At 43.9% G+C, this 17,395-nt stretch overlaps 2 protein-coding genes across 4 annotated transcripts in view; one reads left to right on the forward strand and one right to left on the reverse strand.

The window, feature by feature from the left end:
- The window catches only part of LOC121535614 (ADP-ribose glycohydrolase MACROD1-like), a 119,270-nt gene extending 112,347 nt beyond the window's left edge, over positions 1–6,923 (reverse strand). The window contains exons 1-3 of the mRNA XM_045225483.1: positions 6,919–6,923; positions 6,448–6,590; positions 6,009–6,119 (exon numbers count right to left, since the gene is read on the reverse strand). Coding sequence (XP_045081418.1) covers positions 6,009–6,119; positions 6,448–6,590; positions 6,919–6,923 — 259 coding nt within the window. The remainder of the gene's footprint in view (positions 1–6,008; positions 6,120–6,447; positions 6,591–6,918) is intronic.
- LOC121533347 (fermitin family homolog 3-like) overlaps positions 1–17,395 on the forward strand; it is an 89,017-nt gene that overhangs the window by 57,006 nt on the left and 14,616 nt on the right. The window contains exons 1-5 of one of the 3 annotated variants that reach the window (XM_041839208.2): positions 7,492–7,599; positions 8,152–8,258; positions 15,500–15,624; positions 15,829–16,062; positions 16,247–16,363. In XM_041839208.2, the coding sequence (XP_041695142.1) occupies positions 15,501–15,624; positions 15,829–16,062; positions 16,247–16,363 (475 nt within the window). In that variant the 5' untranslated portion in view covers positions 7,492–7,599; positions 8,152–8,258; position 15,500. Of the gene's footprint in view, positions 1–7,491; positions 7,600–8,151; positions 8,259–14,683; positions 14,840–15,499; positions 15,625–15,828; positions 16,063–16,246; positions 16,364–17,395 lie in introns of those variants that run through there. The other 2 variants (XM_041839217.2, XM_041839200.1) reach the window with 2 other exon arrangements.

Consider the following 17,395-nt stretch of genomic DNA (forward strand, 5'->3'; position numbering starts at 1 on the left):
GACATACCGGTCATTAGGAATTGACTCTGGGAGCTCCTGTTAACTTGTCAATGTCAAACATTTAAATGAAATATAAATCAGACTGCTGTAAATTCTTCTAGGATAATTTGTCTGTCTGTTTTTGGAGCGCTTCAGAATTGCAGTGGTTGCTGATGGTGGTCCGACCTAGCTGAATGTGTGTGTGTGCGTGCATACAAACTTCCTAACTACAGTGTGGATACAGTTGGCCTACAGTAGAGTATCCACAGTTAGAGATACACTAACTAAAACTGACAGAAATAGCCTGAAGTCACTACAGAAACTACAGCAGAGTTCAAGTAGAGATAGCAGTCAGTTACAATACCTACAGCCAGAGATATAGGCCAGCCAGCAGCCAGTAGAGATAGCAGTCAGTTATAACAACTACAGCCAGAGATATAGGCCAGCCAGCAGCCAGTAGAGATAGCAGTCAGTTATAACAACTACAGCCAGAGATATAGGCCAGCCAGCAGCCAGTAGAGTAGACATTGCAGTCAGTTATAACAACTACAGCCAGAGATATAGGCCAGCCAGCAGCCAGCAGCCAGTAGAGATAGCAGTCAGTTATAACACCTACAGCCAGAGATATAGGCCAGCCAGCAGCCAGTAGAGTAGACATTGCAGTCAGTTATAACACCTAAAAGCCAGATATAGGCCAGCCAGCAGCTAGTAGAGATAGCAGTCAGTTATAACAACTACAGCCAGAGATATAGGCCAGCCAGAAGCCAGTAGAGATAGCAGTCAGTTATAACACCTACAGCCAGAGATATAGACCAGCCAGCAGCCAGTAGAGATAGCAGTCAGTTATAACACCTACAGCCAGATATAGGCCAGCCAGCAGCCAGTAGCGATAGCAGTCAGTTATAACACCTACAGCCAGAGATATAGGCCAGCCAGAAGCCAGTAGAGATAGCAGTCAGTAGAGTAGACATTGCAGTCAGTTATAACAACTACAGCCAGAGATATAGGCCAGCCAGCAGCCAGTAGAGATAGCAGTCAGTTATAACACCTACAGCCAGAGATATAGGCCAGCCAGCAGCCAGTAGAGTAGACATTGCAGTCAGTTATAACAACTACAGCCAGAGATATAGGCCAGCCAGCAGCCAGTAGAGATAGCAGTCAGTTATAACAACTACAGCCAGAGATATAGGCCAGCCAGCAGCCAGTAGAGATAGCAGTCAGTTATAACACCTACAGCCAGAGATATAGGCCAGCCAGCAGCCAGTAGAGTAGACATTGCAGTCAGTTATAACACCTACAGCCAGAGATATAGGACAGCCAGCAGCCAGTAGAGATATCAGTCAGTTATAACAACTACAGCCAGAGATATAGGCCAGCCAGCAGCCAGTAGAGTAGACATTGCAGTCAGTTATAACAACTACAGCCAGAGATATAGGCCAGCCAGCAGCCAGTAGAGATAGCAGTCAGTTATAACAACTACAGCCAGAGATATAGGCCAGCCAGCAGCCAGTAGAGATATCAGTCAGTTATAACAACTACAGCCAGAGACATAGGCCAGCCAGCAGCCAGTAGAGATATCAGTCAGTTATAACAACTACAGCCAGAGATATAGGCCAGCCAGCAGCCAGTAGAGATAGCAGTCAGTTATAACAACTACAGCCAGAGATATAGGCCAGCCAGCAGCCAGTAGAGATAGCAGTCAGTTATAACAACTACAGCCAGAGATATAGGCAAGCCAGCAGCCAGTAGAGATAGCAGTCAGTTATAACAACTACAGCCAGAGATATAGGGCAGCCAGCAGCCAGTGACTAAAACAGGAGCCCTAGCTAAATGACTAAAATGTCAAATGTAAATGTAAGTACAGTGTAGATAAGTATGGAGGTAGTGTACCTGTGGGGCCTGTACTGTAGATTACCTCCCGTCACTGAGAGTGAAGCGGTGGAAATCACTCAAACTCCCTGTGGCTATTGGGGCCAGCCACCAGTCAGTGCTGCTGCTGTGTGTGTGTGTGTGTGTGGCCAGTCAATGCTTCTGTGTTTTCTCTAGACTACAGTGTTTAAGCGTTGAGGTTGAAACACAGCTGCTCTGCTCCTGTCTGTGGGGCCTGGACCTGGACCGACAGGATTGGCGTTTATCTTGTATCTGAGCTACTGCTGCCACGGAGACAGTGAGGGTTCCCCATGGCAACCAGGGGTCTCTTATCGCTAACACCCCCTAAGAGGCTGGAGACCATGGAATCTAATCAGCGAGAACATTTAGCCTCTGCCCATACCTTCCATAACTCACACTGTCTGACAGCAGGTAGTCTAAATTGAGCTGTGGGTTTAATTTAAATAAAATAAATAAATAAATGCAATCTAATACATTTACATTTACGTCATTTAGCAGACACTCTTATCCAGAGCGACTTACAATACAACAACATAACTAAAAGCTTGTTGATTTTACCAGAGTGTAAAGTTGCACACCCACTCACATTCACCTCATCACTCCAATGACAATTCACAATTCATTGCGTAATCCATCTTAATCAAATAGCCCATCAGAGACAATATATCCTCCCCTCAATCTCTTTCTCTCTCCGCTGAGGTCGGATGGAGTGATTGAGGGGTGTAAAGAAAAGGATGTTTTACCCTCCAACCCGCCCTCCTCCCCATCTCTAAGACAGCTCTTAAGTGCTTGTGGGTTTTTATGTTTGCAGTGTTTTATAGGAGAATGCAGGAGCCAGCAGCAGTAAAAGGTTGAAGGGGTGGGAGTGGGGAGGTACTGTAAATCCAATCTTTATTGAGAACGACACAAACTACAAAAACAGTCCTCCCCTATCCTCGATCAGCAGCACAGTGAATGAAGTGATGCGAGTGTGTGGCGCTGTGTGTGTGTGTAGTTCTTCCTCTATCATTACTGTAGCAGGGAAGGCCCCCCCCCCACCAAACTCCATGTTACCATAGTGACAGAGATACTCAGGAAAGGTCCCCTTCAGCCATCTCTCTGTTACTCCTTTCTCACTGTAGCTTTGTCCAAAATCGTACCCTATTCATTATATAGTGCACTACTTTTGGTGTGCACAATATTGGTGTCCACATTTGTCTGGCCAAAGGTAGTGCGCTAAATAGGGAATAGGGTGCCATTTGGTTTCGGACACACCCTCAGTCAGCCCGTCTCGTTCCCTCACCTTGCTCTGCCTGTCCCCTCTCCTCCAGGGGTTGTTTACAGCTCTGTGTATCTTGTTATTCAGTGGCACTTTGCATAGTGAGAGTGGGACTCTATAAAAAGCCTTGTAAAACATACAGGCTGTTGGCTCTGATGTTGGAGCCAACATGATGTTAATGAGAGATGAGTTTTTCACACAGCACCACACCATGTTGTTTTATGACAGTTGACACTAAATGACCAATGAAGAAACATAATTTTCTATGCAAAACCTGATCATCAAGTAGCTCTTTTCATGTTGGACTGGACACATCACCCACTGTGATGCCAATTCAATGCCAAACACAGTACTAATGATTAAAGTCTAGCAATGATCACAAAGCAACTTCAGGCTGATATAGTATGATACACTTGACTTTACTGCCATCTAGAGGTGGACAGTTACATTACACCCAAATGGCACTGAGCAACCAGTGTATCGTATGATATTAACATCTTTCTAAATCACACATAATAAATACATAAATACGATTCTGATTAGTTAATACTATAGTTTAAAAAAGGCCCTAAGAGAGGCCCTGCAGACAGGCAATTGGGCAATCTCTTGCTGGAAACAGGGTCAGGGTGGGTAGTTCAACAACAGAAGTAGAGCATAACCATTAGACATTTACATTTAACATTTTAGTCATTTAGCAGACGCTCTTATCCAGAGCGACTTACAGGAGCAATTAGGGTTAAGTGCCTTGCTCAAGGGCACATTTACGTCATTTAGCAGACGCTCTAGACCAGAGCGACTCACAAATTGATGCATTCACCCTATAGCCAGTGGGATAACCACTTTACATTTTTTTTTTTTTTTTTTGGGGGTAGAAGGATTACTTTATCCTATCCCAGGTATTCCTTAAAGAGGTGGGGTTTCAAATGTCTCCGGAAGGTGGTGAGCGACTCCGCTGTGTGTGTGTGTGGGGGGGTAGAAGGATTACTTTATCCCTATCCCAGGTATTCCTTAAAGAGGTGGGGTTTCAAATGTCTCCGGAAGGTGGTGAGTGACTCCGCTGTCCTGGCGTCGTGAGGGGAGCTTGTTCCACCATTGGGGTGCCAGAGCAGCGAACAGTTTTGACTGGGCTGAGCGGGAACTATAGCTCCGTAGAGGAAGGGAGCCAGCAGGCCAGAGGTGGATGAACGCAATGCCCTCGTTTGGGTGTAGGGACTGATCAGAGCCCGAAGGTACAGAGGTGCCTCCCTCGCTGCTCAAAGGCAAGCACCATGGTCTTGTAACGGATGCGACTTCAACTGGAAGCCAGTGGAGTGTGCGGGAGGAGGGGTGACGTGAGAGAACTTGGGAAGGTTGAACACCCAGGCGCGGCGGCATTCTGGATGAGTTGTAGGGGTTTAATGGCACATGCAGGGAGGCCAGCCAACAGCGAGTTGCAGTAATCCAGACGGGGAGATGACAAGTGCCTGGATTAGGACCTGTGCCGCTTCCTGTGTAAGGCAGGGTCGCACTCTCCGAATGTTGTAGAGCATGAACCTGCAGGAGCGGGTCACCGCCTTGATGTTAGCGGAGAACGACAGGGTGTTGTCCAGGGTCACGCCAGGGCTCTTCGCACTCTGGGAGGAGGACACAACGGAGTTGTCAACCGTGATGGCGTAGGATCATGGAACGGGCAGTCCTTCCCCGGGAGGAAGAGCAGCTCCGTCTTGCCAGGGTTCAGCTTGAGGTGGTGATCCGTCATCCATACTGATATGTCTGCCAGACATGCAGAGATGCGATTCGCCACCTGGTTATCAGAAGGGGGAAAGGAGAAGATTAGTTGTGTATCGTCAGCGTAGCAATGATACATTAGCTCTTTAAAAGCTCTCTGAGTGTCACTCTGAGTACAGTACAGTAGTCACACACGCACACACACACACACACACACACACACACTCACAAAGAAGATACGGTTTTCAACAAACTCCCAGAGCATTATTTCCCAAAATGGAGGGATTATAAATGTGGGTGTGTAATCAGGTCAACTGTGACGTGGGTCGTGAAATAAATTACAGTTCACTCAAAAATCTATAATATAATATAATATAATATGCCATTTAGCAGACGCTTTTATCCAAAGCGACTTACAGTCATGCGTGCATACATTTTTGTGTATGGGTGGTCCCGGGGATCGAACCCACTACCTTGGCGTTACAGGCGCCGTGCTCTACCAGCTGAGCTACAGAGGACCACGATGGGATCAGGAAAATGTATCACCGCCAGGACATGGCCTGTCTTGGTTAGAGTCAAAACTCTATCAGTACGATAATACTTCTAATTTCAGAGTGATTTGTCCCATATAGAGTCCTGAGGCCTCAGGATATGCACAATATGTTATACTATAACAAATGTTACTTATTATTACTATAGGTAACATTTTATTACTTTAAGTAGTGCTGTCTTACTTATTACTAGTAAAGTTATTTTATTACTATGTAATACTATATTATTACTAAGTAATTTTATGTTATTACTAAGTAATGTTATTACTAAGTAATGCTATGTTATTACTAAGTAATGTTATGTTATTTCTAAGTAATGTTATTACTACAAGTTAAAGTTGGAATCCTTAATGGTGAAACAGCCACATCCGTTTGCAATATTACAATAACAAAGAGGTAACTGCAACCAACGAACACTGTTTTCCCCCCTTGGACATCATTGCATGCGCGATAGAAGAGCACAATGTGTATGCTGCTCAACGATCTTCAGATCGGTAACAAAAACACTAACAAAGGTGGAGGGGCGACAAGTGGCGCTGTTTCCCCCTACAGCAGATTCCATCTTTAAGTTAAGTTATTACTATGATGTTATGTTAATATTAACTAGGTTACTATATGATCACCTGCATTGACGATCTGATTGATCTCCAGCTTGGTGATGTCACAACTGAACAGGGAAATCTTCTTGTCCAGAGCTTGGTTCCTCTTGAAGTGGGGCCGTTTGACTGAATCACCTGGGAGACAGAGAGGAAAACCTGCTCCTGTCAACGCTGTTATAATAACATGTTTTTACTGTTTATGTGATCTTTTCAGATGATCAACAGTGGACAGTCATGCTGGTCCCCAGTGTTTTACAACTCCAGTCTCGGGGACCTATAGGCTTACTAATCCAGCATTAACTAATTGACAGTGCGTAGTGCTGGGCTGGAACAAACACATGTTGCCCTGTGTTGTGGGTTCCAGAACGGGTGTTGAGAAACAACACAGGTTTAGAGTGAGGAAGGAGAAAGAGGAGACACCTGGCAGTAAGGGAAGATAATTTACTTGATGTGCAGCAGGTACTTAACATGCTAGCTGACTTGGCAGTCCACACAGGCACCTCGTCCAGGGACAGGTAGGTAGTCCTGTAGTGCTTTCTTCTCTCCTCCTGACTCATACGGAGCAAGGCATCTGAGGAAGAGGAGAGGAAGGGACAGAGAGTTGATGATGATGATGATGATGATGATCATTCCATTAATCACTGCTCTTTTCTATCCCCGGGTGTGAGCAATGTAGAGACAACATAGTGAAAATGGAAAAGACAAATGAACTGCTGTAATGCACTAATGGCTTGGTAGTAACCTAGTACCACATAAGGCCATGATGAGCCACTGCAAAGCACCTTCAAACTTTGAGAGTAGAAACCTACTTGCTTTCTATTTCAATTTAGGCCTCACAGCTTTGACAACTTTACTTGTCAAATCAAATCAAATTGTATTTGCCACATGCGCCGAATACAACAGGTGTAGAAATTACAGTGAAATGCTTACTTACAACATGCAACAGGTCCTGATGAACAACCAAACCCTCAACATGAGCAGCTATAGTCTCCCACCCAGTGGTGGAAAAAGTACCAAATTCTCATACTTGAGTAAAAGTAAAGATACCTTAATAGAAAATGACTCAAGTAAAAGTGAAAGTCACCCAGTAAAATCCTACTTGAGTACAAGTCTAAAAGTATTTGGTTTTAAATATACTTAAGTATCAAAAGTAAATGTATTTGCTAAAATATACTTAAGTATCAAAAGTAGTTCTCTTGATAAGTGTGTGAATTAGACTATTTTCCTGTCCTGCTAAGCATTCAAAATGTAACGAATACTTTTGGGTGTCAGGGAACATGTATGGAGTAAAAAGTACATTATTTTCTTTAGGAATGTAGTGAAGTAAAAGTTGTCAAAAAATATAAATAGTAAAGTAAAGTACAGATACCCCAAAAAAAACTACTTAAGTAGTACTTTGAAGTATTTTTACTTAAGTAAAATGCACCTGACGATTTGCAACAACGAAAAAATTATACATTTGGTGCACACACCGATATCACTAGTATTAAAGTCATCACTACGGGAAAGTGGACCAATGGCTCTGACACGTGAAGAGAGAGTTGATATTTAAAATGCCATGACGTGAGTGTGATACAAAAGTCAAACCGCCACAGAACTACAACGTCAGTTGCAGGTGTGTATTTCAGTTCGGTAGTTCGTTTCGTTTTCGTTATTTAAAGCGCTTTTATCCAGTTTGAATATGGAGGAAGAAATACTTGGCATGTGCCATTTTGTTGTAAACAATGACGCATGGATTGTACCAAATGGGAGGGGAGCTTAATGACCTATATAAAGTATGACTATAAGGAAAGTCTGTCTTGTTGTGTTATACGACACCATGCAGAATATAAACAAATGAAATGTTCATATCGAGGTTCACTCCTCTGCCTATATCGAATCATCAACCCCGTGTGTGGAATGTGAATATATTATGGTAGGAGCTCAGATTTGAGCTGATCTAGTTTACTGTTTCTCTCACCACCCCACTACTGGCCAACAGCTAAAATGACATCTTACTGTATAACGTCATTTGTAGCCTAATGACAGAGACCAATGGAAAAGAAAAACAATACAAATGTTACTTAGAACTCATCTCCTTTTTCCTCATCTCCTCATCTCCTTTTTCCTCATCTCCTATTTCCTAATCTCCTCTTTCCTCATCTCTTCTTGTACTCTTTATTTTCAGGTCACCGACCACAGAGGAAACATGAGAAGGAGAGAAGAGGAAATGTAGAACTGTTGGGACATAGCCTTGCTTTAGCTTTTGAAGGATGTCTCATCCAAGTGTCAAAGGTAATATAACAACGCCCCTTACTCCTGTGTGTGTGTGAGAGAGTGTGTGTGTGTCTTTCACATGTCAATTGTCACATAGGACTAGGGTGGCTGGAGTCTAACAATTTTTTGGCCTTCCTCTGACACCGCCTGGTATTATTTTATTTTTTATTTTTTGTTGTTGTTATTTAACTAGGCAAGTCAGTTAAGAACAAATTCTTATTTACAATGACGGCCTACACCGACTAAACCCGGACAACGCTGGGCCAATTGCCGCCCTATGGGACTCCCAATCACGGCCGGTTGTGATACAGTCTGGAATCGAACCAGGGGGTCTGTAGTGACGCCTCAAGCACTGAGATGCAGTGCCTTAGACCGCTGCGCCACTCGGGAGCCCATAGATGTAGAGGTCCTGGATGGCAGGAAGCTTGGCCCCAGTGATGTATTGGGTCGTACACACTACCCTCTGTAGTGCCTTGCAGTCGGAGGCCGAGCACTTGCCATACCAGGCAGTGATGCAACCAGTCAGGATGCTCTCGATGGTGCAGCTCTAGAACCTTTTGAGGATCTGAGGACCCATGCCAAATCTTTTCAGTCTCCTTAGGGGGAATAGGTTTTGTCGTGCCCTCTTCACGACTGTCTTGGTGTGCTTCGGCCATGTTAGTTTGTTGGTGATGTGGACACCAAGGAACTTGAAGCTCTCAACCTGCTCCACTACAGCCCTGTCGATGAGAATGGGGGCGTGCTCGGTCCTCTTCTTTTTCCTGTAGTCCACAATCATCTCCTTTGTCTTGATCACGTTGAGGGAGAGGTTGTCGTCCTGGCACCACATGGCCAGGTCTTTGACCTCCTCCCTATAGGCTTTCTCGTCGTTGTCGGTGATCAGGCCTACCACTGTTGTGTCATCGGCAAACTTAATGATGGTGTTGGAGTCGTGCCTGGCCATGCAGTCATGAGTGAACAGGGAGTACAGGAGGGGACTGAGCACGCACCCCTGAGGGGCCCCCGTGTTGAGGATCAGCGTGGCGGATGTGTTGTTACCTACCCTTACCACCTGGGGGCGACCCGTCAGGAAGTCCAGGATCCAGTTGCAGAGGGAGGTGTTTAGTCCCAGGGTCCTGTCCTTAGCTTAGTGATGAGTTTTGAGGACACTATGGTGTTGAACGCTGAGCTGTAGTCAATGAATAGCGTTCTCACATAATTGCAAATTGGAGTGGGTCTAGGGCAGGGGTGTCAAACGTCCGGCCCGCGGGCCGGATCAGGCCCGCAAACGGGTTTAATCCGGCCCGCGAGATTATTTTTTGTAAAGTATAAAAATGCGCTGCAATTTTTCAATAAAATAAACTGCTGTTCCAATTGCGTCCACTGGATGGCGCAATAGCAATTGTGTTAAGCAAGCAAACTGTTTATACCGGGGCAGAGGAAGTAGGTCAAGCACGTGCAGCCAATGAGCTACTTTGTTTTGCCCGCGATATTTATTACGGCTTCTACTTTTAACATTATGTGCTTTGGCACCCTCATTTCCCCAATATGTCTCTGTCAAAAAAGAGAAAAGTGGACTGTAGTTTATTAGGATTATGTCTTTGTTAATGTTTTTTAAGTGGAACTGAAAGGAGGTTTATTTTAGTGTCAGAGGGAAGGTTTTAATGGGACACCCCGGATAGGACAGAGAAGTCTGTGTGTTGTAGACAGGGGATTGGACAGTAGAGGGAGCCACCCATATCTTGGGAAGATTATATATACTGGGTAAAAAGCGAAGAAGAGGTTAGAACGGCCATTGCAATCTGGGACGCCGTTCTCCGGGTGTCATGACATCCGTCACTTATGCTGAAATCTTGTGATATGAATAAAACGTATGATCAAAGGTTCAGTATGAGCGGACTCCTTTGTTTGACAGCAATGAGCACCAACAGCGACAAGATACACGACAGGACGCAGAGTGCAGAGTGTTCCAAGAAAAATGGTCATCCTATTTATTCACGGAATTGAATGGGAAAGCTGTATGTTTGGTGTGTTCAGAGCATGTTGCAGTGCTGAAAGAATATAACCTTCGTCGCCACTATGTGAGTCTTCATGCCGACAAATATGACAACTTTCAAGGACAGCGGAGATGAGAGAAGGTGAATGAACTGTTGGCGGGTCTGAAGAAACAGCAGTCTGTGTTTACTCACAGCCGAGACATCAGTGACGCTGCAGTGAAAGCTAGCTACCTCATTGCTAATGAAATCGCAGTGGCTTCAAAACCATTTAGTGAGGGTGAATTTGTAAAAACATGCATGATGAAGGCAGCGGAGATTGTGTGCCCTGAAAAGCGGCAGGCTTTTGCAAATATCAGCCTGACAAGAAACACAGTTGCAGACAGGATTTCCGATCTTTCAGTGGATTTGGACAGCCAGTTGAAGCAAAAAGTAAAGTCATTTATTGCGTTTTCGGTTGCAATTGATGAAAGCACGGACATTACAGATGTTGCACAACTGGCCATTTTCATCCGCGGAGTTGATGACACATTGACCGTCACCGAGGAGTTCGTGGAGTTGGTGCCGATGACAGATACAACGACAGCAGCTGATATTTTTACCGCACTCGTCGGCGCGCTGGACAGGGTCGGAGTGGACTGGTCCCGCGCTGTCAGCCTGGCTACAGATGGTGCGCCCTCAAAAAAAAAAAAAAAAGCAGGCGTTGTGACAAAGTTCAGAGAGAAAGTGCAATCTGCAAATGGAGGACGTGATTTTTTGACTTTTCACTGTATTTTGGACCAGGAGGCTTTGTGTTGCAAGTCATTAAAGATGGATAACGTCATGAAGGTGATCATCCAAACTGTTAATTTCATCTGATCCAGAAGCCTGAATCACCGTCAGTTTGACAGCCTTCTCAGAGAGAAAGACCACATCTATGGCCTGCCATACCACACTGAGGTAAGATGGTTAAGCCGAGGTGCTGTGCTGAGGCGTTTCTTTGATATACGAGAAGAAATTGAACAGTTCATGGAAGAAAAGGGCAAACCAGTGTTAGAATTTCATTCCGCAGAATGGATGCAGGACCTTGCATTTATGGTGGATGTTACAGAGCACCTGAATAACTTGAACAAACAGCTGCAAGGGCGCAACAAAGTTGTCACGCAGTATTATGACAGCATACGTTCTTTCAAGTTGAAGCTGTCATTGTGGGAGACGCAACTTGCCGGTGGTGATGCAGCTCACTTCCCCTGTCTGAAAAATGTGTGCGCGACCCAACATATGGCAGACATGAAGCGGTTCAAAGATAAATAACGGGACTGTTACGGGAGTTTGAGCAACGCTTTCAGATTTATGTTTATATGTTTTTATGTTGATGTGCTATTGTTTTTAATTGATTTTATTTTATTTGTATATTTAACCTATTCTTGACTCTGTGGTTCTTGCACTTGTTTGGGGAACAGGATTTCATTATTTTTATCTACATTTCTGCCTGAGAAATGACACCCTGATATAGTTCTGTGATCTGTGATATACTTCTGTGAATCACTGAGGCATTGTGTGTTTGTGTGTTCTTTGTCCTCAGAACTTTCAAATAACTTGAGGTGTTTTATGATTAATAGTGATGTTGTGCTTTTGGACACTGTCCTCAGGCTCCAGCTTTATGTTTATATGTTTTTATGTTGATGTGCTATTGTTTTTAATTGTTTTTATTTTATTTGTATATTTAACCTATTCTTGACTCTGTGGTTCTTGCACTTGTTTAGGGAACAGGATTTCATTATTTTTATCTACATTTCTGCCTGAGAAATGACACCCTGATATAGTTCTGTGATCTGTGATATACTTCTGTGAATCACTGAGGCATTGTGTGTTTGTGTGTTCTTTGTCCTCAGAACTTTCAAATAACTTGAGGTGTTTTATGATTAATAGTGATGTTGTGCTTTTGGACACTGTCCTCAGGCTCCAGCTTTATGTTTATATGTTTTTATGTTGATGTGCTATTGTTTTTAATTGATTTTATTTTATTTGTATATTTAACCTATTCTTGACTCTGTGGTTCTTGCACTTGTTTGGGGAACAGGATTTCATTATTTTTATCTACATTTCTGCCTGAGAAATGACACCCTGATATAGTTCTGTGATCTGTGAAACAGTTCTGTTAATCACTGAGGCATTGTGTGTTTGTGTGTTCTTTTTCTTTAGAATTTTCAAATAAACTTGACGTGTTTTATGATTAATAGTGATGTTGTGCTTGTACTATTTTGGACACACTGTCCTCAGGCTCCAGCTTTATGTTGTATGTTGATCGTATTAAAACAAAGAAAACAATCTGAAGTTGTTGTTTTTAAGTTATATATACCATGATTTTTCCGGTCCGGCCCACTTGGGAATATATTTTCCTCCATGTGGCCCCTGAGCTAAAATGAGTTTGACACCCCTGGTCTAGGGTTTCTGGGATAATGGTGTTGATGTGAGCCATGACCAGCCTTTCAAAGCACTTCATGGCTACAGACGTGAGTGCTACGGGTCTGTAGTCATTTAGGCAGGTTACCTTAGTGTTCTTGGGCACAGGGACTATGGTGGTCTGCTTGAAACATGTTGGTATTACAGACACAGACAGGGAGAGGTTGAAAATGTCCGTGAAGACACTTGCCAGTTGGTCAGTGTATGCTCGGAGTACCCGTCCTGGTAATCCGTCTGGCCCTGCGGCCTTGTGAATGTAGACCTGTTTAAAGGTCTTACTCACACAGATACAGTGCCTTCGGAAAGTATTCAGACCCCTTGACTTTTTCCACATTTTGTTACGTTACAGCCTTGTTCTAAAATTGATTAAATAAATAAAACAAATCCTCAGCAATCTACACACAATACCCCATAATGACAAAGAAAAAACAGGTTTTTAGAAAATTTAGCAAATGTATTAAAAATAAAAAACGGAAATACCTTATTTACATAAGTATTCAGACCCTTTGCTATGAGACTCGAAATTGAGCTCAGGTGCATTCTGTTTCCATTGATCATCCTTGAGATGTTTCTACAACTTGATTGGAGTCCACCTTTGGTAAACTCAATTGATTGTACATTATTTGGAAAGGCACACACCTGTCTATATAAGGTCCCACAGTTGACAGTGCATGTCAGAGCAAAAACCAAGCCATGAGGTTGAAGTAATTGTCCGTAGAGCTCCGTGACAGGATTGTGTCGAGGCACAGATCTGGGGAAGGGTACCAAAACATTTCTGCAGCATTGAAATCCCCAAGAACACAGTGTCTCCATCATTCTTAAATGGAATAAGTTTTGAACCACCAAGACTCTTCCTAGAGCTGGCTGCCCGGCCAAACTGAGCAATCGGGGGAGAAGGGCCTTGGTCAGGGAGGTGACCAATAACCCAATGGGCACTTTGACAGAGCTTTAGAGTTCCTCTGTGGAGATGGGAGAACCTTCCAGAAGGACAACCATCTCTGTAAGATGAACAGAGCAAAGTACAGAGAGATCCTTGATGAAAACCTGCTCCAGAGCGCTCAGGACCTCAGACTGGGGCAAAGGTTCACCTTCCAACAGGACAACACCCCTAAGCACACAGCCAAGACAACGCAGGAGTGGCTTCGAGACAAGTCTCTGAATGTCCTTGTGTGGCCCAGCCAGAGCCCGGACTTGAACCCGATTGAACATCTCTGGAGAGACCTGAAAATAGCTGTGCAGCAACGCTCCCCATCCAACTTGACAGAACTTGAGAGGATCTGCAGAGAAGAATGGGAGAAACTCCCCAAATACAGATGTGCCAAGCTTGTAGCGTCATAGCCAAGAAGACTCGATGCTGTAATCGCTACCAAAGGTGCTTCAACAAAGTACTGAGTAAAGGGTCTGAATACTTATGTAAGTGTGATATCTCAATTTTTTATTTTGAATAAATTAGCAAAAATGTCTAAAACCTGTTTTTGCTTTGTCATTATGGGGTATTGTGTGTAGATTGATGAGGGGAAAAAAACATTTAAATCAATTTTAGAATAAGGCTGTAACATAACAAAATGTGGAAAAAGTCAAGTGGTCTGAATACTTTCCAAAGGCACTGTATGTGATCGTATATACAAATGTAAGCAAGTTTTGAAATGATTATGTTTTAGTTTAATATTATATCTGTTTGGGCTTCTTGCGGTCAATTTGCAGTCTACAAATTATTTGTAATTATGTTCCGGCCCACTGACCATCTGCTCAATAAAAGATTGGCCCGCCGCTGAATCTAGTAGATGATCCCTGGCTTACTATATGTATCCCATGATGCCTCCCCTCCTCCCCAGACTCATACACAACCAATGAGACTGCCATACAGTCGATATAACTGAAAAACACACACACACACACACACACACACACACACACACACACACACAGCTAACCTCAGTGGCCGGAAACGGACAAAAGAGGAACACCCTTTTTTTGTCAGCACTGACAGATGCACTGAACATCATACATAGACCACAACTCGAGACGCAACCCAAAAGAGAGACAGAGAGGGGAAGTGTAACAGGCAGGTTTCACCAAATTATTCCAGAAGGGTAGTTTACAGACCAAGCAGAAGAACGGGGAGAGGGTATTTTGTTTATAAAGCTGCCAGAATCCCCTGCATTTTGGAAGGTGGAGAGGGTAAGATGCACAAGAGTGTGTAGCCAATGTGAGACGGACTATGTTGTGTATGAGAGTGTTTCTCCCGGGGTCTCAGAGAGAGATAGAGAAAGGTGTCTTTCTGATCGATTGTGATGTTGGAGGATGGGACAGAGGGATGGATGTGAACAGTATAGGACGGCAGTAGGCTTCTGTTCCATCTATGAGCCAAAACTCTTACTCTCCTGTACTGTGAATAGAACAAGACAACTAGTCAAGTTACAGAACGGCAGGTAGCTTAGTGGTTAAGAGCATTGTGCCAGTAACCGAAAGGTCGCTGGTTCTAATCCCCGAGCCGACTAGGTGAAAAATCTGTCGATGTGCCCTTGAGCAAGGCACTTAACCCTAATTGCTCATGTAAGTCGCTCTGGATAAGAGCGTCTGCTAAATGACAAAAAAAAAAAAAAAGAATGCTTAACATAACAACATGTTGTTATTACCGTACTTGACATGACACACACACACACATATGCACACAGACACACACACAGTTGGATATTTGGAAGGATGTGGGTGTGTCTGTGTGATTGGGACTGGGAAGTGTGTTTCTGTGTCAGTCTCCTTATCATGTGACATACACACACATTTTCTGTCCTCTCCCTTCACTTGTTCCTCCCTTAATATTCTCTCTCTCTCTCTCAGTATGGCAGTGTGGGACCTGTCAGTTACGGTGGAGGACCTGGGAGCTGATGCTCCGCCCATCACTGTCAGTGTGACCTCTGACCTACACATAGGCGGGGTCATCCTCAAACTGGTGGAGAAGTCACGTGAGTCACACAAATGTTCAGATGTATGATGGAGACCAGCAGTCCCCCTACACTACACAGCTTATATCCAAAGACAGAGCACTATGTAGAGGTGATATTCACTCATACTATCCACCACAAGTAGATCCCAAAGTACTGACTGTACGGGTGATGCATGGCGGACATGTTGTGTCAGAGGGCTCACAAGTTTCCTCCCCTGTGCAGAGGTAAAGCGCGACTGGTCGGACCATGCCCTGTGGTGGGAGCAGAAGCAGCAGTGGCTCCTGCGTACGGCCTGGACCCTGGAGAAGTGTGGCATCCAGGCAGACGCTGGGCTTATCTTCATGCCCCAGCACAAGCCCCTGAGGCTGGGCCTGCCCAACGGCCTGACCCTCAGGCTCCGGGCCTGCTTCTCTGGGCCTGTGTTCCACACTGTGCTGGGTATCTGCAAGATGCTGAGTGAGTTCAGAAATAAATTATTTATTTTCTATTTTCCAGAAGTTTGTTTTAACATCAACATAACAAATTAATCCACAAACTACTACCTGACCTGCGTATAGATTGAAGTGAAAGAATGTTTGACACTCCACAAAATGCCTTTTCACCCATCCCTCCATTCTCCATCATCCCTCTCTCATTCCAGACATCCGTCGGCCAGAGGAGCTGTCCCTGCTGCGTACTGTAGAGGAGAAGAAGAAGAAGAAAGATAAAGACTTGTCAGAGGAAGTGTATGACCTCACAGAAGTGCCTCTCACCTCAGGTACACACGATGACATCATCGTGGCCCCATCGACCCGCTGACCAATCACAATATGAAGAGCAGAACCAGCATAGTTATGTTTGCTGTAGCAGTAGTAGTAGTAGTAGTAGTAGTAGTAGTAGTTGCAGTAGTAGTAGTAGTAGTAGTAGTAGTAGTAGTAGCAGTAGTTGCAGTAGAAGTAGTAGCAGTAGTAGTAGTAGTAGTAGTTGCAGTAGAAGTAGTAGCAGTAGTAGTAGTACCATTAGTAGTAGTAGTAGCAGTAGTTGCAGTAGCAGTAGTAGCAGTAGTAGTAGTTGCAGTAGCAGTAGTAGCAGTAGTAGTAGTATTAGTAGTAGCAGTAGTAGTAGTAGCAGTAGCAGTAACAGTAGTAGTAGTAGCAGTAGTAGTAGCAGTAACAGTAGTAGTAGTAGCAGTAGTAGTAGCAGCAGTAGTAGTAGTAACAGTAGTAGTAGTAGTAGTAGTAGTAGCAGCAGTAGTAGTAGTAGCAGTAGAAGAAGTAGCAGTAGTAGTAGTAGTATTAGCAGTAGTAGTAGTAACAGTAGCAGAAGTAGCAGTAGTGACAGTAGTAGCAGTAGTAGTAGTAGCAGTAGTAACAGTAGTAGTAGCAGTAGTTGCAGTAGTAGCAGTAGTAACAGTAGTAGTAGTAGTAGTAGTAGTAACATTAGTAGTAGTAACAGTAGCAGTAGTAGCAGTAGTAGTAGCAGCAGTAGTAGTAGTAACAGTAGTAGTAGTAGCAGTAGCAGTAGTAGCAGTAGTAGTAGTTGCAGTAGCAGTAGTAGCAGTAGTAGTAGTATTAGTAGTAGCAGTAGTAGTAGTAGCAGTAGCAGTAACAGTAGTAGTAGTAGCAGTAGTAGTAGCAGTAACAGTAGTAGTAGTAGCAGTAGTAGTAGCAGCAGTAGTAGTAGTAACAGTAGTAGTAGTAGTAGTAGCAGCAGTAGTAGTAGTAGCAGTAGAAGAAGTAGCAGTAGTAGTAGTAGTAGTAGCAGTAGTAGTAGTAACAGTAGCAGAAGTAGCAGTAGTGACAGTAGTAGC

The sequence above is a fragment of the Coregonus clupeaformis genome, chromosome 2, assembly GCF_020615455.1.
Source record: "Coregonus clupeaformis isolate EN_2021a chromosome 2, ASM2061545v1, whole genome shotgun sequence".
NCBI lineage: Eukaryota > Metazoa > Chordata > Actinopteri > Salmoniformes > Salmonidae > Coregonus > Coregonus clupeaformis.